The 23,028-nt window shown below is 44.9% G+C and overlaps 3 protein-coding genes across 3 annotated transcripts in view; 1 reads left to right on the top strand and 2 right to left on the bottom strand.

The window, feature by feature from the left end:
- plxdc2b (plexin domain containing 2b) overlaps positions 1-19,856 on the top strand; it is a 96,238-nt gene extending 76,382 nt beyond the window's left edge. Inside the window, exons 10-14 of the mRNA XM_049009943.1 lie at positions 2,388-2,448; positions 3,081-3,237; positions 7,461-7,499; positions 13,902-14,062; positions 16,574-19,856. Of these exons, the coding sequence (XP_048865900.1) occupies positions 2,388-2,448; positions 3,081-3,237; positions 7,461-7,499; positions 13,902-14,062; positions 16,574-16,693 (538 nt within the window). The 3' untranslated portion in view covers positions 16,694-19,856. The remainder of the gene's footprint in view (positions 1-2,387; positions 2,449-3,080; positions 3,238-7,460; positions 7,500-13,901; positions 14,063-16,573) is intronic.
- Positions 1-23,028, bottom strand: part of LOC125739602 (NACHT, LRR and PYD domains-containing protein 12-like) — a 926,911-nt gene that overhangs the window by 204,889 nt on the left and 698,994 nt on the right. The gene's annotated exons all lie outside the window — the stretch shown is intronic.
- The window catches only part of LOC125739643 (GTPase IMAP family member 4), a 386,756-nt gene that overhangs the window by 356,640 nt on the left and 7,088 nt on the right, over positions 1-23,028 (bottom strand). Inside the window, exon 4 of the mRNA XM_049009966.1 lies at positions 12,319-12,408. The gene's annotated coding sequence lies outside the window, so the exon portion shown is untranslated. The remainder of the gene's footprint in view (positions 1-12,318; positions 12,409-23,028) is intronic.

Below are 23,028 nucleotides of genomic sequence, written 5' to 3'. Positions count from 1 at the left end.
GAGACAAAGGGGTCTCTGGCGTTCCAGTGGGGGCCGATGGTAAAACACTCTGCTGAGCACAGGATACAAACCAGCAGACTGTTTATCATCTGCACAGTATCCAGTTTCCTGTGGTCTGCTACTCACTTTGTGTGTTGGGCTTGGGGTGGGGGGGGGTCTTGATACAAGTCCAATAAAAGTCTTTGAGGTACATGATGCTCAGTGCTGAGCAGGAACGTAAATCCATAGAGATCCACCAGATCTCCTTACACCTTTCCACAGATGGACATCAGACCTAGTTTAATGAGAGTAGCCAGTCGGCCCTCAAAGTAGCCAGTGGGCTTTAAAAGATCATCACATGTTATGTTACCTCTTCAAGGACGCCTTCATTCTGAATAAAAGATTTTGCAGACTATAAAGAACGTCCTGTCTAAACTGTAAAACTACTGGGAATGATTGTTACGTGTTCTGAGCATTTCATTTATTTCCTTTTCAACCGACTTTAATTGTAGGGAAGTTAAGCTGGGATTTGTAAGTTGAGGCTGAGTTGTAATTACTGGAATCTTGTGACAAAATTAGGGTCCCGGAGATACTGTTTTCTAGAACTATCCATATCGTTAAAATCGAGGCTTGTTATGAAGAGCTTGGCAAACAATCTAATCCTTTGTAAATGAGCTCTTGGTAACAGGACGTGGGTGACTTTCCTGCTGGGAAACACACCTCTTAATCTACAGTCTAATTTACAAACCTCACTCAAGCAGGCAAACCCCAGCTTTTTGTTAGGATGTGAGCCCGGAGCCCATCTGCAGTCCGGGGTCACAAACACCTGCATCACTGGTTGGTCTTTGGACCAGACTGCCATTGTGCTTGGTCCAATACTCATCTGCAATTTACTCTCTGAATTAAAGACTGAAACTGAGTTCTGAGTCATCAGATGAGACTGGTCAGTAACTCTGACATGATAGTTATGATTTTAGCCAAAATGTGGAGCATGCTCTGTTAGCCCAACAGAGTACCGGCCTTAGGGTCGGATTGTGTATCCATCATGAATTTAAGCGGAAAAACAGCTCAACATTTTTTAAGAAGTTTTTTTTTTTTTTTTGCTTGACGAGGTCATCTGATGTTATGCTTTGGGTTTTTGGGGCTTCAGGTTAAAAAATATTCTCCAGTATTCTGAAAGATGCAGCAGCCTGACTGATATGCCTGTAAATTAACATCTACTGCATCTCCCATCTCATTAACAAGCATGAGATGAGATTTACACTGGGGGGAGATGAAAAAGCACTTAATGAATTCATGCAGGAAACTAGGGATAGCAAAATGCTGGACTTAAGTGCCCCAAACTGATTTTCTTTTTACGGTAAAATGCCAAGTGACCTGACAGAGGAAAAGGGGGCATTGTGGAGACAGAGCTGTTTCCACGGAAACAGGCAGGTGTTGCTGTGCAGGTCCTGCTGGTCTTACAGGTATTTCACCACAGAAAGTGGACCCGCAGCCATTTAAGCAGATACAGTATGAAGCGTTTTTCACCCGGATCTCACACCTGCTCTCTAATTCAAGATTCAAGAGTTTATTTATGCACAAATGCACAATAAACATTCCGTTCAACTATGCAGTGAAAGCCTTATTCTGTATGTCCTTCCGGGAAGCACAAATTAATCACAAAACACACATCACAAGTATAAGTTGTCGTTCATACAGTAACGCAACAAATACGATTGCAGTTGTAACAATAAATAAGAAGCACTTCGTAGCATGTAGTGCAATGTAAACATAATGCAACTATTGAGAAAGAAATAGAAGTAGATAGCTGGCTAACCTTATGCTCGGTTTCAGCTGTAATGGCTGAAATAAAGGTTTCCTATGGCCCAGCTGCTGTTCCCAACTTGTCTTTGATACATGGACACTGGGAAGGGAATGCTTCACCTCTGCAGCCAGCACTTTGACGGCACGCAGAGCCACACTGGTGACAGGTTCCTTACTGAAGTTTCCTTCTCTTCAACTATTGAGCTTTTAACTTGAATGGAATGAGTCACCAGCAGTCAGTTATATTTGATAAGTTTTCCAAAAAATTGCTGTGGTGTTAGTAAGTTTGGAAATTTAACTAAACTTCTTCATCGGATCGCATGAGGACTGACTGAGATGGCGCCTGGCTTTACGTCATTGGCGGCCTCAACTCGAAAACAAAAAATGGGCCGCGTGAGTTTTGGAAATTTGCTCTTCAGTTCAGTGTCATTATGACTGGACTTTTGCACATTTTATTGAAGTATTGAATATTCCTATGTGTCACGTTCATAGTCGCCATTCTGGATAGTCTATGTCCAAAGCATCCTATGCTGTTTACATGTGGATATTTTCCGGAACATTCTGCTGCTAACCCTTCACTTTTGTTTCACCCTTTTCGGCAGATGTTCAAGTGGTTTCGACCGACACCGACAGGACTGGGTCGACAGCAGCTGCCCAGATGAGGTGCGGTTGCATTTCAGCTGACAGGGGGCTAACTGCTAACCGCTAACAAAAAGCTTGCCTCAAAAAAAAGATCAGCAGACTCTGTCAGCCTAAGGCGTTACATTCATGTGACATTTGACAATTAGTGAACCTATTCTGGGGTGTACACTTGTTGTAAAGTGTGAAATGGATCAGAATGCAAAACAGGCATTTTTCTGGACAGCCGATGTGTATGCTGGGCTGACGAGAAAATGGCTGCATTGAGCATCGCAGTTTCACAGGCCAATGTGTCTGAAAACTTTACCCAAGTGTATTAAAAGCTACATGACAGACTTCCATTATGTAGGTCATCTATGAGACGGGTGGTTATTCATGAGGCAAATAAACCGCATTTAATTACAGAGAAAATGAGCATTTTCTGACCAAATTAATTATTTATGTGTAACAGATGCTTTAGCGAAAGTACAACTGACCAGGCAGAGAATTAATCAGAACATAAGCTAATTAAAAATTAGGGCCTTGGCTTATTTACGATTATGGCCGCCTGTAAAAAATCCCTGTTTGTCCATTTATAATTCTCACATGGGTCAGGAAGACCCCACCGCATCATGTGACATACAGACTCAGTGCTTTTTATACCATCGATTCCCCAGACCAAAGACAAGATCTGTGACTATGTGCCAAGTGCCACTCTGTCATATCCGTTCACGACGGGCCCCCCCCCAAGGATGACTGAAAGGGCCTGGGTCACCACAGCAGGCAGGACGGCCTCCTTGGCAACACGCATCCCCACCAGTATCCCCACTGAAGGTATACCTTCATTCTTTCTCTTTTTTTCCTGCATGAATGTGATACCACTTCCTGTGAAAAATCACGCTCCTGCTGTGATAGATCGGCCTCACACTGTGAAAAATCAGACTCACACTATGAAACGTTAGAGTCATATTATGGAAAACCACAGTCGTGCTGTGAAAAATTTATCCGATACTGTGAAATGTCAGAGTCATGCATTGACCTAACTGTGACCTTACTGTAAAAAATCCCTCGGATTGAGTGGGCAGACGGAACCACATAGTTTGGGGCAGGATGGGGATGCAAAATCCCGAGAAAACGGGGCCAGGTGGAGGATGGATCAGCAGCACAGGATTAGCAAGCACAAAAAGGAAAATACTAATTCACTGTGGAGTGGGGGGAGCAACCCCATCAGGGACAGAAAGGGGTCTGATTGGTGGGGCGGCCTTCTTCTGGTTCTGCGGGTCCTGCCATGTTCCAGGTCAACAGGACCAGAAAAAACACACACTGATTTATACATGTTACAGAGAACTAGGCACAGGTGGAATTATCTGTCTATCCATCCATCCATCCATCCACCCATCCAGCAGATGCTTGTATGCAAAATGACATACAATTGAGATAGTAGTGTCAGCCAGTCCCTGGTTAAAAGACTCCCAGTGGTAAAGTGACTGGGATTTGAACATGCAACCTTACAGTTACTAGTACAGTAGCCTCAACTACCAAGCCACACATCGCCACCCCAGTATTGAGCTGCCTACCAAGCCCCAGTCACCTAACTGCACACTAACCCCCCCCCTGCCCACCACCGCCATCCCTGTGTGACAGGATCCACTGTGAGGGTTATACAACAAACAGATTCACCCCTGGGACTTGAACCCGCATCCCACAGTTCTTGATCCTGCCACTACGGCGCTGTGCCACCCGCCACTCAGGCTGCAGCCGCTGCCCCGGGGTGTGTTTACACCAGGGAATGTGTCCGTTATCTCTGCATTTGAAGTGAAACTTACTTAAAATTGCTTAGTTGGTATGGTGTGAGATTCACAGAAAGTAGCGTCATTTCGCTTACTACCTTAAAAGTCAAAGTGCATTCTGGGACCATTTTTCCCAGCAGGCAATGGCCTGCAGACGTTTATACCCACCCACCATATCAGTCTGCACAGAGTGCTGCTGAGAGTGTTACACTGATGGGGTGTGGGGGGTGTCATCCTGCCCTGCCTCGACAGAGATTCTCAGTCAAACCCCAGACAAGGACAACATTCCAGTTTCTGGATTACTTCATTGTAGTTGCCTTTAGCTTGGGCTCACTGACAACTGGCAGTCCATGCAAATCACCCCCTGCCAAATATCTATTCTGCTTTTTTTCCACTAGGATGGTGGCATACGGGTCCTGAGAAAGGACCCTCCTCCCCCCAATAAAAAGGTCAGCCAGATTTTACATTGGCAAACAGAGTGCAACAGAGTCCTGGCCAGCTTCTTAACAGCAAGCAGCAGGCTGCGGGCAGCTTGCTGACCCAAGACAGGTCCTATTGGATCATTCCATTTTGGTAATTTTTTTAGGGGGGGTGGAGAAAGCTTGATGGTTGGGGTTGGTTATAGGGGTCGTCTTCAACAGAGCCCTATCATCTCTAGTTTACTTACCTAGAATTTGGATGTGGCCAGTTGATCTACTAAAAAGCAGTGTTCAGTTTTAGGCCTTTGGCTCACCCCCCCCCCCCCCCCCCCCCCATAAACCCCAATTCCTCCATCTTTGGCGAGTCAAAGCGACACTTTTCCTAACCATACTTAAGCGTTTTTTTGTTTGTTTTTTTTAAATATAAGGACCAAAAATCAAGAAATATGCACAAACAATATGACCTGTGATTCGGAACATAATGTAAGTCTCCACCCTGAGGTTCTGGGGGAAAATACTTCTGTGTAAATTATCATTGGTTGGATTTTTTTAAGGTGGGAGGGACAAAAGGGGCCATAATTCATACAGAGGGCCCAACCTTATCATTAGCCAATGATGTGTTTTAAATGAGTTAGTGACAGGGGAAAGAGGAGTCTGGGAGCCAATCAGCTTTCAGCCTGATCCAGTGCCCCTGTGACCTGCCTCTGGCAAGCCCATGCAGAAACCTTATTTAAACAGGGTGGCACCTCTGCACAAATGAACCCTGTGTGCAAAGACAAAGGACCCAGGGGACACAGAGGAGATGTGTTCTCCCCAATATTTAATTTGGCTTAACTCGTGTCCCCCATATAAATAGACCTTTGCATTTAAATGAGTACATTTTGCCACCCCGATTTTAGAACCCCCCCCCATAAGCCCTTGATGATACATGTCAACAGTCGGGACAACTCCAGCAGCTGGTTGGTGTTAACGCCCCCCCCCAACTCCACACCCCTTCTACTGCTGGAAATCCTCCAGAGCAAAAGCTTTGCTTCTGTCGGGTAACGAGGTCCAAATTAGAGATGGCGCCGTGCCAGCCCGCAACTCGAACTCATTACCATCCTTCTGCTGGCTCCAGTCTGCCCCCCTGCCCCGTTCGAGGTGATGTCACCCCTTTGCACGCCGTCCTGCAGTGGGCCCAGTCTCCCTAGCCCTGATCTTTCTGGAACCGCACCAACAGAACTGGCTGGTCATCTGGATCGGCTGTCAGCTCTGGAGTCCCGTGGGCAGATTCTGCAAACTTCTTTTCCAGTTTATCTTTTTTTTAGAGATGGGAAAACAAGTTAAATCCGTCCTTCATTTACGTTTCCAGAACGTTCATTCCCTTTTGAAACGTTTCATTGTTTTAGCACTTGCAAATTGTTTAGTGAAAACCAAAAACTGTTATAAATATGGCCACACTGAGGGATGTTGGCCCGATGGAAAGGCACACATATGCAGAAATGCACTCAGGCTTTTACTGAAACACCCCCCCCTTGCAGACACAGGCTGTATACTCATGTGGAGGCGGCACCCTCACTCCAAGGACCCCGTGTTTCGCTGGCCCATGCTGGGCGTGGCCTGAGAAGATGCCCGTTTAAAAACCTCGTAGCTTTTCTAGAGAGTGAAATCAGCATCCATAGCATGAGGCAGGAGTGGGAACTGCGGGTAGGCACACTGCAGTAGGTCTGCGTGTGCTGTGCGTGGGTGGTCAGGGCTGAGCGCCGGGGGCTTCTGGGCCATTGTGGGACGCTATCAGCGCTGACAGCTCTCACATTCTGCAACACAGCGCCTGCCTTATTTGATGACACATGAGACAGATTGATTACCCCCAGTGCACTGTGCCCGCTCCAGTTTTTGGGGGGGGATGCCGAGGAACGGGTCAGAGGTCCAGGTGGGCGGGATGAGGTGTGCAGAGTTTGTGTGGGACAGTGTTTGTGTGTGTGTGTGTGTGTGTGTGTGGAGGGGGGGGTCTTGGGTGACAGATGAGTCAATGTGTCAGGGATGATGAGAAGATGGAAGTGAGATTTTTGGTGTGGAGAGCACGTCAGCCCTGACCTTTGACCCTTGCTGTTCTGTAACTCTGCCTGGTAGTTTTTCCAAGGAATATTAGTGATTGATAAGTTTTAGAGAAGAAACTGCTTACAGATTAATAATTGACATCATAAATATTCATATTGAAGCACATCCACTCCAAAAACTTCAGCAGGTCTAAAGCAGGTTCAGTCTGCATGGTCAGCTTTAAACAATTGGTAGCTTTCTTCTCTCTCCCCAAAATACCTGGACAATACACATAATGCATGTCTTAGTGGGAGAGTGAGTGCAGTGAAACTCTGCCTGTTAACACCCCACTTGATCTCCAGCTGCATTAGCATAATTACAGCCCTTTGTGTGCACGGATTCCGCTGGCCCTCCGAGGCATCCCGTTAACAGCTCATATTTTAAGTTATTAAATTATGAAGTTGTCCTTTTAACTTATGATGTGCTGCTCATTCCCCGCTGCGTTCATACGTGCGCCGTTTCATTCTCTTTGTTTTAACAGTAATTATCTTCTTAGCCATTTACAATGTAATGCAATTAAAAGGCAAACATTAAATTATGCAGTGGAAAAAATACAGTTTTTAAAAGAGTAGTTAATCTTGGGAGAAGGGAAAGACTGTTTATTAATCATGTGTTATAAATTGACAATTCATGTATGTATTCACCCACATCTGTTAAAGCCATTTTTGATTTGTTAACTATGTAATCACACTCATGGTGTAGGGATGAGGTAATAAACTCCCATAATGCAATGTGCTCCTCTCTCATGCTGCTTCTCTCCCCCATACAGATGACACCAAGATTGCTCTGCACCTGAAAGACAATGGAGGTGAGTTTCTCAGCAGCCTCCCTGGAAACCTATTGGTCAAATGCTCTGACTATGGCCGATTCTGGAGCCCAAAGTTATCGTGGTGACCCAGGTTCTATGCCCTGCGACCAGAGTCTGTTTTCTAGAATCTACTCACTGTCTGCGTAAAGCTCTTAGATCCGGCACAGGCGTCATGATAAACTCCACAATCGCTTAGCAACAGTAAGATAGCTGTAACTCACAGCATCACTTGTGCGAAGTTTGGTAACTCCCCAATGGTACAACAGCACCTGCCGTGTGTTTTTTCCATCTCGGGCCTGCCTCTTTAACTGACACGCCCCCTGCTGTCCACTCGAGTTGGTGGTCAACACCCTCCCACAGAATGCATGAATGACCAGTTTGCCCAAGGAGGACATGGCATCACGGGGGAGGAGGCACAGCAATCTGCGAGCTGGCAGCCACCACCTCCCGGAACTAGGCGAGGGCAAACGCAGTGGAGCGCAGTGCCAAATGCATCGACAGCACAGGAATACGACACGCTTCAGATAAGCTGTAAATAAAGTTTCAGGGCCGCGTGTATTTTTTGTATTGTTTTGCCTCGGGGGGGGGGGGGGGGGGGGGGGCTTATATTTATTTATTGCTCCGAAGATGTACGCATGGTAGAGCAGATGGTTGTTGGAGATCTCAGGGGGTGGGGGCCAAGCTTGTCGACTGGGGAGAAGCGCTTCATTCAGGGCCTGACGGAGATGGCTGTGGCTGGCGGAGTGTCCACGGAGCGCCCAATCAATCACATGCTTCAGGGAGAGCGCAGGTCGCCATTGGCTGTTACAGCGAGTGTCGTGTAGAGGTCAGATTACAGTTGAGTGGCATTACTAGGAGCAGCACAGGTGCTGCTGAACCAAGCGGATCAAAGAAGGAGCACAGGGCACCATGGTGACGGTCTGCCCCCTATCTGCAAGGAGAGGTACTGAAAGATATAATCAGCTGAAGGAAAGACCAGGGTCACTGATGGAAGGAAATGATATGAGATCTCTGATCAGGTACTGACTGCAGTTTAAACCTTTAATGGGGTTACAAGACAACTTTTTTTCTGAATTTTTATGAGAAATATGTAATTTTTTAAGCCAAAATAGCATAAAGTGAAGAAGCAATTACTTTTATAGCCTAAAGATAATAAAAAAAGTATAGTATAATAAACACTTAAAGCAGTAAGATAAATGTTTATTTAATGTTTTTAATGTTTAGCACTGTCGCCTCACACCTCTGGGACCCAGGTTCGAGTCTCTGCCTGGGTCACATGTGTGTGGAGTTTGCATGTTCTCCCCATGTCGTCATGGGGTTTCCTCCGGATACTCTGGTTTCCCCCCACAGTCCAAAAACATGCTGAGGCTAATTGGAGTTGCTAAATTGCCCGTAGGTGTGCATGTGTGAGTGAATGGTGTGTGAGTGTGCCCTGCAATGGGCTGGCCCCCCATCCTGGGTTGTTCCCTGCCTCATGCCCATTGCTTCCGGGATAGGCTCCGGACCCCCCGCGACCCAGTAGGATAAGCGGTTTGGAAAATGGATGGATGGATGTATTATGTACTGCACATGATTGTATATGCGACACTTTTACATGTCTGTGTGCGCAGTAGATTTGTTTTACACCAGCATTACCACAAACATGTAAGTAATGCTCAGCGCTGTGACATCATTAGGCGATAGGAATTTTTCAGCTGCGTTATAATCTTATGGGACCACTGTTGTATATGGAGTCGTTATGTGGCACTTGACTATATATCTATAATTGGCTCACTGATAAACATGCTAAATGCTATTTCATAAAAGTTACAATCCTCCTGAGATTTCAGATGCATTCGGAGGCACGCTGGTGATACGCTACAGACATGCAACAGGCAAGGAAAACAGGTGCTAATCTTGGTCATAAAGCCAAGTGGTGTATAGAGAACATTCACAAAGCCTGCAACCTTGATTAGGATAAGTGGTTGACGGATGGATGGATGGATGGATGGAACAGTTCTTTTAATTGCCTTATGTTGCATTGCTTCCATCCTGAATGACTTGCTGATTCAGCTTTTCCTTATGACTTTGGGTCAGACCACAGTAGCTTCTAAAGCAGTGGTTCTCAAACTCGGTCCTCAGGACCCACTGCCCTGCTTGTCTTCCTGCTATCTCTGCCCCACACACAAGTCCCAGCTGTCTTTCAGCTTCTGATTGACTGAACATACCTGATCCAGGTAATCAGCAGTGTGTAGGGCAGGGATAGCTGGAAAACAAGCAGGGCAGTGGGTCCCGAGGACCGAGTTTGAGAACCACTGTTCTAAAGTAAAGAGGGGGCATATCTACTCTTTAACTTTTCCCCCAGATTAGTTTGAGTTTTTTTTTCCTGTTCATTTTGTGGCTCACCAAATGAAGGGATGCATTCACACATCATCTGTCTTTGCTGCCCGATTGTGTTGCCGTTACATCTGGCAGGGGCTCCCACTGGTAAAGGAATGGGCTTGGGCTTCCATAACACAGTCTCATTTGGGTGTACCTCAGGGCTCTCTCTCGGTCACTCCAGCGGACCACAGACAGCAGAAAACCAGCCAGCTCAGATACCCCCTGTGCTCACCGAATAAGATCACAGGCCACCCGGGACATTCACTCATTAAACTCCACATAAGTGTGTCATGCCCCCATCCCGTATGAATTTCCCCGATGCTCCAGTTTCCTCCCACAGCCCAAAGACATGCAGTATCGGTGAATTTGTGATTCAGAATTACCCATTGTGTGTGTATGTGTCCTGTAATAGGCTGGCACGCTGTTCGCTGTGTCCTCTGCCTGTTTTCTAAGAGACTGACTCCAGGCTGACTGTGACCCCGCGTCGGGTGAGTGGTACAGTGAAGGAGAACAGCATGATGGGTAGGGTACTCGGGGTATGCCGAGTATAGGATGCAGTGGTGTAAAGCACCCCGCCACTGGACTCTGGAGCAGTGGAAACATGTTCTGTGGGGTGATGAATCATGGTTCTGTGTTTGGCGATCTGACAGATGCGTCTGTATTTCACAGATGCCAAGAGAACGTTATCTGCCTGACTATATTGTGCTAATTGTAAAGTTTGGTGGAGGATGGATAATGGTTTGGTTTTGCTTTATAAGGGTTGGGCTAGCTGCCTTAGTTCCAGTGAAGGGAACTCTTAATGCTTCAGCATACCAAGAGTTCTAACTTCCAAGGGTTCCATGAATCTGATCTACAAAGCAAGCGGATGTCATATGCACTAAAAGTCACAGGCTTTTGGTTAGACGGCCAAAAGCTCCTGTGTGTCGATGGCTCATTAGCCCGATCCCACACAGAGGACCCCATCTGTATTCCAGCAAGTGTCTCACATCTCGTCACACATTTCTCAGACGGTCTTACTCCCCCTGCCGAGACCTTGGTCGGCGGTGTCTCCACTGATGCCGTTCGTTCAGGTTGGCAGCTCCACACATCACAGCCCTTCAGGAGAAATGTGTTGCATCTCAGGACCCACGGGACTTCCTGGTGACCCTTTAATGTCGGGAGGCTGCTGTGAGTGAAGCTGGTTGGGATCCTCCTACCTGTGGTTTCAACTGAACATCAGCTACTCAGATGTGCCTAAAAACCCAAGACTGCAGACTTAAAGAACTGGAATTCTCACATCTGCTTTTAACATAAGATCTCGTAGCTCTATGGAGAATGTGTAGCTGTTGTTTGGGCGTATGGTTTTGGTATTTTCAGATATTGAAAGAAAGAGCTTTGACTTGTAGCCCACTAGAGGGTTTGAGGTTGCTTGTGTCCCATGAGGATATAAGGTGTAAGTCAGCTGTGGGGCCAGCTTCACTAGGTTTCTGTTTAGTGTTAGCTAGAAATTTGCTAATTCTTACAGGAAAATCTGTCTTAGGAGCACCGGCCACATGACGTTAGCTTGCTGGGGCATTGAGGGTTTGGAGCATAACAGGCATATAAACATCTGTTGCAGCTGCTTAGCATGGTCGGTCATTGTGGTTTGTTGGATTATGATTTTTAGATGCATGTTGTGCGGCACGGTGGTTGAATACTGCATAAACTGTGTGCCGTTGGTCCACGAGCTCTTCACCGCATTTCGCTGTAGTAGATGGATGATTGTTTTCGTGAGCGATGGAACCAATCCATGTTTTTTTTTTTGTGGAAATCTGGCAAACTTGGTGATGTAAACACGTTCATGGAGAATGACACGTTCATTTTGTTCCTCTCGGGATTTTTTAAAAATAAACATTCTGATTTTCTTCAGCTTCAACAATTTACAGCGTCCTTGTTTCCTTACCACACATCTGTTGCATATATAATGTTTTGAGCTGCAGGTCAGGGGGTTCTGCCTCTAGGGGTGCCAGTGGTGTTGTAATGTGATAGTAATGGCTATTTATGTTGCTTGGTGACATGCACGAGCTCCTGACAATGCATGAATGATTCTTCCTGTGCAAGACAGTTACAAGAGATCATGTCAGGGTTTAAGGTTTTTTTTACGAAATCCTTACTTGTGTGCTTCTTGCAGCTCATACCGGAATAGGTACAGCACTATCCTTGATTGGTTCTTCTCTTCAAGGTCGCACACCCAGTTGGGTTCGGGTGGGACTTCTAGATCAGACGGTCTACTCCCACCCATGAACACTGTGCTGGGCTCACCAGTCTATCTGGAGCATACCAACCCATCCATCCATTTTCCAAACCGCTTATCCTACTGGGTCGCGGGGGGTCCGGAGCCTATCCCGGAAGCAATGGGCACGAGGCAGGGAACAACCCAGGATGGGTGGCCAGCCCATCGCAGGGCACACTCACACACCATTCACTCACACATGCACACCTATGGGCAATTTAGCAACTCCAATTAGCCTCAGCATGTCTTTGGACTGTGGGGGGAAACCGGAGTACCCGGAGGAAACCCCACGACGACCTGGGGAGAACATGCAAACTCCACACACATGTGACCCAGGTAGAGACTCGAACCCGGGTCCCAGAGGTGTGAGGCAACAGTGCTAACCACTGCACCACCATGCGCATACCAACCCCTTTTACCAAATTCGATATGATGTATCACCTTCAGGACATATCTGGTCTGCTGGTTGCTAATTAAACCTAGAAGACTGAAAGCTGCAATACAATAAAATTGATTAGAAACACAATCATTCCTGAAATAGGTAGCTATTTGTTTTATCATCACCTCATTAGTTTTCTTTGGGCACCATTGATTTTTTTCAGCTCTCTCAGACCAGCAAGGCTCGGAGTTCAGCTTGTAAGTGGCAGAGTTGGCCTGCAAGCTGCTTTTGTGGTCAGCTTAATTCTTTAAACCCTGGGTTTCAAATCTTGAAACTGTAAGACTGACTAGCTAATGGATTTCCTGGTTTTACAAGTTCGGGTAGCTGTCTACCATCTCTAGACCGACAGTGTTTGAGAGATTCCTCAGGCATGTCTCAGGTTAGCTGTTTTGGTTGACCTTTCCGTCGACAATTTAACCTAACGCCATCTTTATCTTGCCAGTAGGGATTGCATGTTTTTATTGACTCGCCAGTGTGCATCTGAGTCCATCTGAAAATGTAGGATCTATGGGGCTGTGTTTACTTAGTTTCTTAAATGTAATACACACCCAGTGGCAAAAATTATTACGAAACAGTTAAGAAGTTGCATAGGCAGAGAGGGGAAGAGTAAACATACAGTGAGTGCCCTCTTGTGGTGGGAAGTGGAAGTGCTGGGCAAGATGATACCCGGAGGTGCACGGCCGAACACCTTTTTGGTCTTTTAGAATAACGGTAAACGTACAATATCGCTGGTAATCTAAGAATGTTCCTCAATACCAAATCAAGCGAAGCTTCTGGAGAGGTCTAAAGAACATCGAATAAAGAGAAAAATCACACTATATAAACTTAATGTGCCTGGGGGCTCCAGATGAATGACCAGCTCTGCGCTGGGAAGCTTCACTCTCCTTTTTTATATGAGTGTGTATGTTTCAAAGAAGAGCAAGATGGGATATTCAAAAAAATGAAGACATTCTACTGTACATGCAAATGGTAAAGAACCGTGTCTTATTTTTTTGGAAAACCATACCAACAACTTCAAAGATGTGGTGTATATTTCTGGATGTATTACCGCCATATATTTGAACTGATATTTCCGGGATTTTTTTTTTTAAACCGGCATCCAGGGAACACCATTTTGACCATTTTGTCACCGCGACGAGTGTGTTGTGTTTTTGTCACATGGGACACTCATTTCACGCTAGACGATGCCCGTATTGATCTGACGTGTGACGATCGGCTTGGCCATCAGTTTAATGGCACCGAGTGGAAACCCAAGATCCGCTTGAGAAAAGGTCACTGTTGAGAGGTCCAGCTCAATCCTTCAGCCCTCCCTTGGAGCGTATCATGAGCGGTCCTTCTTTGCCCTCCCCAGCATCGCCGGCTGAGAGCACCGTGCCAGAGAAGCCAGGCAGCCTGCACACGGGCCTCATCGTGGGCGTCCTCATGGTCATGGTCGTCATGGCCGTCGCCGTTCTGGTCACCATCTACATGTACCACCACCCCATGTCGGCCGCCAGCCTCTTCTTCATTGAGGTGAGCATCTCCGCTAGGGCCTGTCTGAACTGGGGGTGTGAGTCTATAATGTGGAAATGAGTGTTTTTACGTCTGACTCACATTATTGGCAAACTCATACAGCCAGAATCCTTTCGGTGCTCTAAGTCTGTCACCTTTCGAGGTCAAAACTCATTATTGTCATCTCACCATGAAAGGATTCATGAGCACAAACTTCTGTGTACTGTGTCCCAACGTGGCTACGATGAGATGCTGTTTCTCCGGGGCCACTGTACAATTTGGGATGAAGTAAAGTTAACTTAAAAATATGTAAAACTAGCACACATCATTCACACCTCTGTCAATCAGTCTTACATCCAACATACAGCCAACAAATATTCAGGATAAATAAGCAGTATCCTCCAGAAGTCTGGTAAATATTCTCTCATATCTCTCATATTATACATGCCACTCCCGTTTAGTCATGTTGTTTTTTAAGGACAGTTCGGATTTTAAGATGGCACCAGTGTGGGGGTGTGACCATACTAACTTCCCTTTCCTGTAAGGTGTATAAAATCAAGCACCTAGGCATGCAGACTGCTTCTACAAACATTTGTGGAAGAATGGGTCACTTTCAGGAGCTCAGTGAATTCAAGTGTGGTACCGTGATAGGATGCCACCAGTGCAAAAAGTCCATTGGTTAAATTTCCTTGCTACTAAATATTACACGGTCAACTGTTAGTACTATTATAACAAAGTGGAAGCAATTAGGAACAAAAGTAACTCAGCCGTGAAGTAGTAGGTCACGTAAAATCACAGAGCGGGAACAACGCATGCTGAGGCGCACAGTGTGCAGAAGCTAACTGTCTGCAGAGTCATTAGCTACAGACCTCCAAACTTCATATGGGCTTCAGATTAGCTCAAGAACATTGTGTAGAGAACTTCATGGAATGGGTTCCTCTGTCTGGCAATCCGATGGATGAGTCTGGGTTTGGCGGTTGCCAGGAGAACGACATTCGCCTGACTGCATTGTGCCATCTGTAAAATTTGGTGGAGGGGGGGATTATGGTGTGGGGTGTTTTTCAGGGGTTGGGCTTGGCCCCTTAGTTCTAGTGAAAGGAATTCTTAATTCTGTAGCATTCAAAGCCATTTTGGACAATTTCATGCCCCTTCCTGTTCTAACATGTGTGTGTAGCAGTACACAAAGCAAGGTCCATAAGGACGTGGATGAGCATGGAGGAACTTGACTGGTCTGCACAGAATCCTGACCTCAACCCGATAGAGCACCTTTGGGATGAATTAGAGTGGAGACTGTGAGCCAGGTCCAACATCAGTGCTTGACCTCACAAATGCTCTCCTAGAAGAATGGTCATTCCCATAACACACTCCTAAACCTTGTGGACAGCCTTCCCAGAAGAGTCGAAGCTGTTATAGCTGCAAAGGGTGGGCCAACTACATATTAAGGCTTATGTATTAAGAATGGGATGTCATTAAAGTTCATGTGTGTGTAAAGGCAGGTGTCCCAATACGTTTGCCAATATAGTATATATGCAAACATATCCGCATCAGCAGCAATGGCAAACAAATATATATAGATAAATTAAAGGGCACCCCCTTGAGTACAGGAGGTATAGAAGACAAAAGCACACTGCCTGGATGCAGTCACAGGTTACTAGCTAGTTGGAATCACCCCAGCTGGCCAACACTGCAGATAGCTTTCAGCAGACACTTTCACGCCCTGGTGCATTAACCACTTTAATGCTGGTTTGTCACACAAATCATGCTAATAAATATCCTAGACATATTTATACAGGAATTAAATCTTACTGGGGCTGGAGGTACATGGCAATGTGTAGCTGTCAATTATCTGCCCTCCAATGATAATTTCCTGGCAACACATTTAAGATGAAGTGAGTCTATGTAATTAGGGCCATCTATTACGAACTGAAAGTGGGCCTGATTGAAATTTAAACTGCTTACAGAAATGAAAAGGAGCCCATTATCTTAAAGTGGTGCGATGTGAGAAAATCATCCTTCATCAACAGGCCACCTCTCCCCTCCTCTTTTAAAGAGACAATACCCCCATAATTTTTTTCCCATCGATGACACGACCAACCTTGGAGTCAAACTTGCCTTTGTTCTGCTTCCACGGAGACTGCATAAGCATTTAAACATGAACTGACTTCTCTGTTCCTATCAGCTTTTAATTCTTCTTGTAACCCTTCACTAATGTATTTTTAAGCACTGATTTGCAGATGAATTCCCGTGAATGTAATATACTAGGATTTAGATTGGTATATTAAAAAAAACAGTGTGTATTAAGTAGCCTGCTGGTTCCAGTGCTTCTAAAATGAATGACGTCCACACAGTTTGAAGGGCAGGTCTTAATATAACTTGGGGGAGGGTTGTGGGGGGGTGTTCATGCAGAGTCAAGTGGCTAGGCTAGTTTTTAGAGTTTGCTAAAAGAGCAGGGCGAGTAGGCAAGGACTCCTGACCCTGCTGACCAGGTGACCCTCTCGTCTCCATCCCCGGCACCTTCTGACTGTTCCACAGAGACGCCCCAGCAGGTGGCCGGCCATGAAGTTCCGCCGTGGTTCAGGACACCCAGCCTACGCGGAGGTGGAGCCCATGGGACAGGAGAAGGAGGGCTTCATAGTGTCAGAGCCGTGCTGAGGACGCCATCTTCTATCTTTGTCTTTCTCTCCCTCCCTGGCCCTATCTTTCTCTCTCTCTCTCTCTCTCTCTCTCTCTCTCTCTGTCCCTGTATTTGTACCCACAAGGACAGCACAACCCTACTGGCTCATAACTGGATTTGGAAATACATTGGGTTGCTTGGTCTTCAATCTGTTTTTTCTATTTTTTTGGAAAGAGGAACATGGTGTAGCTTCTAACTACTGAAGAAGGTGACATCAGATTCCAAAGCAAACTCACATCCACCCTTGACAGTCTGACTCCTTACCCATCACAAGTTCACCAGAGCCTCTTGAACTTCTGGATGGTGTCGTCGACGTGCAGGCGGAGGGCCGTCATGGACCGCGGTTGGAGAGGCCGGCTGGAGTGGGGATGCAGGGGAAGAGACATGTGGACTTGGGACATGGAAAGCAGATGTTTCGTTTCACAAAGCCCAGCATCCGCCCTGTAGGTGGCGCTGTGTTATCGAGCAGACTCCACAAATAGTGACTTGGGAGGGAGGGCAGTCAACTCTGTAATCATTCTCCAGCTGCCGCAAAGCCTGATGGGATTGGGTGAATTTTATTTTTCAGAAACCGCAAGAAATGTCCCAACTATGAATTTAATTAACAGTGTCAGGTTTCATGTATCATATAATGTTTTTTTTGTGGCAGGGATTCCCTTATAAATATATATTTTTCTATCTATCATCCACTTAACTTGCATCCCCCAGAATCACGCCATTCCCCTTGACTTTTTCATGTGGCAGACACTGTTCCCCGGAACAAACGCAGTACAACACGCAACCCCCCCCCCCCCCCTCCCCCCGCAGGATTGAGCATTTCCTGCTAACTGAGTCCTAACTGGCCCCCAGTCTAACAGAAGTCCAGGAGAGCTTTTGACTTGTTGACTTTGTCGTACCCAAGTAAACATTTACAGGTTCAGGTTTTTGGACGCAGTGAGCCAGTGTTTTGCAGACCGGATCTGTCTCCACCATAACTCATTTTCCAGCAATAATGGCAGCTTTCTCTGTCTAACATTTCTCATTTTCATCTCATTCATTTTGCAGAAGTTTTTATTCAAAATATCCTACGTTTTAGGTTTTTTTTTTCCGAGAAAGCATGTTCAGAAAGTCCCTGAAGTGACTGGGGTTAAGGGGCTTTGCCCAAGGACCTAATGGTGAGATTGCTCGGCTATCCATGGGATTTGAATCAGTGACCTTCCGATCACAGGGTCTTAACCCACAGAGCCACACACGAGTTCTTTCTTACATAGATGAACGAACACAGAATAAGTGGAGAGATCGAAATGACCTGGTGAACATTTGGGCAACATATCAGTGTTCCATCCATCCATCTTTCAGCTGTCATTTTTTTAAGCTGGAGGGGTTAGAGCCTAGAACCTATCCCAGGCAAAACATAGCACAAGGTAGCGGTACTCCCTGATTGGTGGAGCAGTTTCAATGCGTTGGAAACAAACAAAATGGTTGCTACTTAAGGTCCTTAAATCGTGGATATAAAATGTATCATCATTCATAAATGACGTGAGTTAACCAGCTGTAAGTAGACCCACTTTCCTCAGGCACGTTTTTGCCTCACGGTTTCTAGGTGACTTTTGCCCAGCCGGTGCTGTTTGGTGACCCCCGTTTGCCCCTGCATTCACCATCACTGCTCCACGCACAGGGTGGGGGGTTTGACCCTGTGGCCCATTGTTTCCCCTGGATTCTCCAGTTTCCTCCTCCAGTCCAAGGACACTTAGGTTAATTGGCAATAAACTGAAAAGAAGACATGAAAATAAAATGAAAAGTAAAACGTGAAAATTAAAAACTACAACTAAATGAAAACTAAATAAATATTGCCTTCAAAACTGAAATAAAAAACAAACGTCAAATACTTCCTGTGCCATTTTTATGTTATTTGGCTAATTACCATTAAATTCCAGGAGCGTTACTTGCCCATTATAAGATTTTAAGGACATAAGTACATAAATTTCACTGTGTATTTATGTTTGATTCTCTAAAGGTCACATGATATGAACACGTAAAACAGCTCATATCTAAAATTTAAACTTAAACCAAAAGATGTAAAAACTAAATAAAACATAAATCTTCAAAATGAAAACAAATAAAATCATACTGAAAATGAACTGATTAAACTGGATTTCAAATGAAATTTCGTTTTTTTTATGTCAAAATTAAAATTGAAAAATCAAAACTATGTAATGACTGGTAACTGCCTCTGTATTTCCCATAATGCATTTCTGTCTGTGTCTGTGGTTAGAAGATGGATGGATGGAACAACTAGACATATATCAGCGATATTGTTTCACCCGTTCCCTCCCTGAAGCTCTTTCCCTGCAGCACGGAGCCGTATCGTCCATTCAATACTCCACCGCTTCACGACCCACTCCCAAAACATCACTTTCCTGAACCTGGAAGCGGAGAGGAAAGGAGGGAGGCAGATGGAACACGGTGTCTGTTCCGTGTTTCCAAGCTTTCCGGGAGCCCCTGGTGACATCAGGCATCTGTCTGTTGCGTACATGTACCTGAAACTGCAAATGTTTTTTTTTTTTATATATATATATATATATATATATATATATATATATATATATATATATAAGATACAGTGGGGGCACCGTGATTCCTGTCAATAGTGTGGCTGATGGGGGTGCAAGCTGCAATAATCTTTCAGACTAAGCTGAATAATACTGGGTGGTGTTTTTAGCCAGTGAGTCTCAAATCCTAACCTTCTTGTTGCTGTAATCTCCTGCAACACTTAACCTGGTTGATTGCTTTTTCACCCAACTTTATCCTAACATGCTTTTAGGTAAAAAGCACTGTTTTTGGTGTTACTGCAATAGAATATATTATTGGAGTGGGTTTATTCTCTTATGTAAAATACGAGTTTAAGATGGACTGAAGCGGACTGACGGGTTACACTTTGACACTTCTGCTCTGCGGCTGGCTGTATTTCGGGAGAAAATCAAATGATCCACATCCTCAGCTGTGGGACACGCTTGGTGTTCGCCGTCCAAGTCCTGGACACGGCGAGAGACGCCCAAGTCAGGCGGCTACTGCAGCTGTCTGTCAATTTTCTGTAACTACTGTTATGTTATTATCATTTTTTTTGACTACATTTGAAATAAAGGATGTTGTTTTACTGGATCATTCTCTTTCTTCAAGATATAGTATCTGAAGCTGACTGGCAGAACAGAATTTAATAGGGAGAGAGCGATTCACCTGACCACAGCCAGATTGACAAAAAAAGATCACAGCAAGGTGATATATAAAAATAAAATTCACACACACACACAGACCTGTAATTATACTCTTGTCTCGTTCATTTCTAGGGCCAATATTCTAATGCTAACTATGACAACCCTAACCCCTGCTCAGCCCTAACCATAATCACAAGTAACTGAACAAAATACAAGAGTCGTTGCATTTTTAGTTTTCTGATTGCAATTACTGATTTGTAGAAAATTGAGTTTTGCCTTATGGGGACCAGGAAACTGTGTGTGTATTCCCCAGTGGAAGAACGGAAATACGATGGGTTGAGGAACCACATGAAACTGATTTGTTTCTCATTTCCTGGTCGGTCATATTGTCCTTCTTGATGAATGTAAAGCATTTGAGGAGCAGGGTAATGGACCCCCAGCAGGGGGCGTCTTCAGGGACCTGGGCTGGCTGTGTAAAACTGCTGTAAGGCTGTGGAACCGCTGGCTGTTTTTCCCCTCTAGGACTGACCTCGTTTAACTCAGCTGTGATCATCTGAAAAGGTCACCCTAGCGAACATGGAGTAACATTGCTATTGCAGATGAACATTTTTCTTGGAGGTGTGAAATAATACATTTTATGGTGGATGGTTTCCTGCAAGGAACATCAGTGACACAATTTAAGTTCAGTCCAGTTACCTAATTCTTCCAGTTTCATGGAAACGTCTATCCCAGTGAAATGGGCCTGTAACCCAGGAAAGAGGTAGTGTAACGAGTCTAGATGATGAGTGGGATGACAGGGCATCACATGGAATCATACAGATATCTGCAAAATATCCTCTTGACTCCACCTGCTAATCCTGCTCTAATGCTTTTTGCTGCTCCCTAAGCACTATAAAGTCAAGAGTATAAAATTTACCATGACAACATTTGTGTTTTAATATTCCAGCTTAATGGCAAGAGTGGGTAGTATGGTATCTTCATACCTCCAAGGCTGGGGGCTTGAACCCTGTCTCTATATGTGTGCAGTGGGCATGGGTTTCTTATCCCATTGCCCTTTGTATGTGCCTGCCCTGTGATGGATAGTAACATCACTCACTGGTGAGACTTGAACCAGCAACCTTCCAGCTGCAGTTACAACATCCTAACTGGCTGAGCCACACATCACCCCCAGGGGCATCACAAACCGATGCTGGCTAGGGGTTATGGAAGGTGGGGGCACCACTGCACATAGCTGTTGCCTCATGCTTCCAGGGTCGTAGGTTCAAATCCTCCACACTTATTTTGTGTATATGGAGTTGGCATGTTCTCCCCATGTTATTTGGGTTTTCTCCAGGTGCTGTAGATTCCTCCTGCAGTCAAAAGACATGCAGCTCACCATGGATTTTCAGCTTCAAAAAATATATTGTGTTAGCAATTTCGTTAAAAAACAAACATCGGAGACTAAAGGAGGCGAAACGACTGTTGTCAAGAGTGGGGAAATCCGGTAACTCCTACAGACTGGATCATCCCAATGGGAAGGATGGGAATCCAGGATTGAGATATTATTTCCCCCCAGCACGAACATTGCTGGGCCGCTAGGTTCATCTCTTACGCAGTTTGATTTGTTTTTATGTTACTAGACAGCGGGTGGATTAATCACCACTGGAGTTTGGTTTGCCTTTAGGTCTGACTCTTGTAAATATGTCAATCAACAATCCCCACTGTGACATCAACCTTCTTATAGCGTCTAAAATGCACACCATTACGTTTCTTAGTTTTTAATGCGGTGAAGGTTTTTGCAATGGGTGGGTTATGTGACAGGTTATAGACCTTTAATATATACAATCAATGGCCACTATATTAGAAAAACCTGCTTTGTACTGGGTAGGACCCGCTACTGCACATGAAACACCCCTTATTTCATTAGGCATGGACGTAACAAGGTGTTCAAAACTTTCATTATAGAGTTTGAAATAACATTTTTGCGCCAGCAAGCGGCCAGTGGTTGCAAATTAATCGCATTTACCCAGATGGCGTTTTTGCAGTTTTATTTTGTTTCCCTTACGAGAAGCATTTAATCGTAAATCCATTTCCATTGTTTTCGCTTAAGCAATACTGATTGGTGTAAGAGGCATTGTCTTAAAACAGCACATTAAGTTTTGTGATTCTTCGTGGGACAAGAAATGTATTCGTCGTAGCTGATAAGCTTTTATAACTTATAGTAATGTCATATATTCGTGTTATTCATACATTTTTGAATTATCGAGACCAGCGGGAAGGCCCAGAGTGACACGGTTTGAAGATGATCACCACCCTCCTATCCAGACAGACCAGGTAAACGCATGACAAAATAAACGTGCTGTCTGACGGCGATAGCTGCTTTAGAATTACACCATTGACAGCCCATTCAGTTTTTTTTATTTACCTGAAATAAAATGCGAGCGTAATCGGATACTTACAGTAGCAATAATTTTCATTTTCGCCTACGCAAAACTATTATGAGAAATTACGGGCATTTGACGGTCAAACTAATGGCAAAACACTGGTTCTCATGCGCATGCATACATAATGAATTTAAGGCGTACATTTGTCAAAAATCAAATTCCCGAAAACGGAGCACATGCCGGAATATAATACAGGACCAATATGAAGTAGTTCTGAAGTTAAATTTCAAAAGCTGTAGATATAAGTGAAAATGCAAAATTGTGTAAAGCGGGGGGAGGCACTTAAATAGGTCACCAATTTAGGCTTAGTCACTGAGTTCTGATTTTTCATGGCTGAAAGGGTAAAACGTGGAGGGCGAAATATCAGAATAAACGCAAGTCAGTCAGTACATGCCTGCCCGTCAGGAAGGGCGACTGCGCTGCATTTTCAGGTAAGAGACAATGTTTCCTTCTGAGGATATGTCGGCTTGTGCTTTGCGGCTGTTTTCGTGTGATGAAGTTATCTTATCGGATTTTGGGAAAGCGTAGGATTGTATGCCGACACTGTATTTTAAATCTAGCAGTGAAACTACAAACAAACAAACAAACAAAGAAAATCACTACCAACGTCCTGTTTGCCTTGATTTATATGCCACGGTATATGGACAAAATTAAGTATTGAGACACCTGGGAATTCATTACAACCACAGGAACTTC

Source organism: Brienomyrus brachyistius, chromosome 4, assembly GCF_023856365.1.
Source record: "Brienomyrus brachyistius isolate T26 chromosome 4, BBRACH_0.4, whole genome shotgun sequence".
Classification (NCBI taxonomy): domain Eukaryota; kingdom Metazoa; phylum Chordata; class Actinopteri; order Osteoglossiformes; family Mormyridae; genus Brienomyrus; species Brienomyrus brachyistius.
This window is presented reverse-complemented; position numbering and strand designations above follow the sequence as displayed.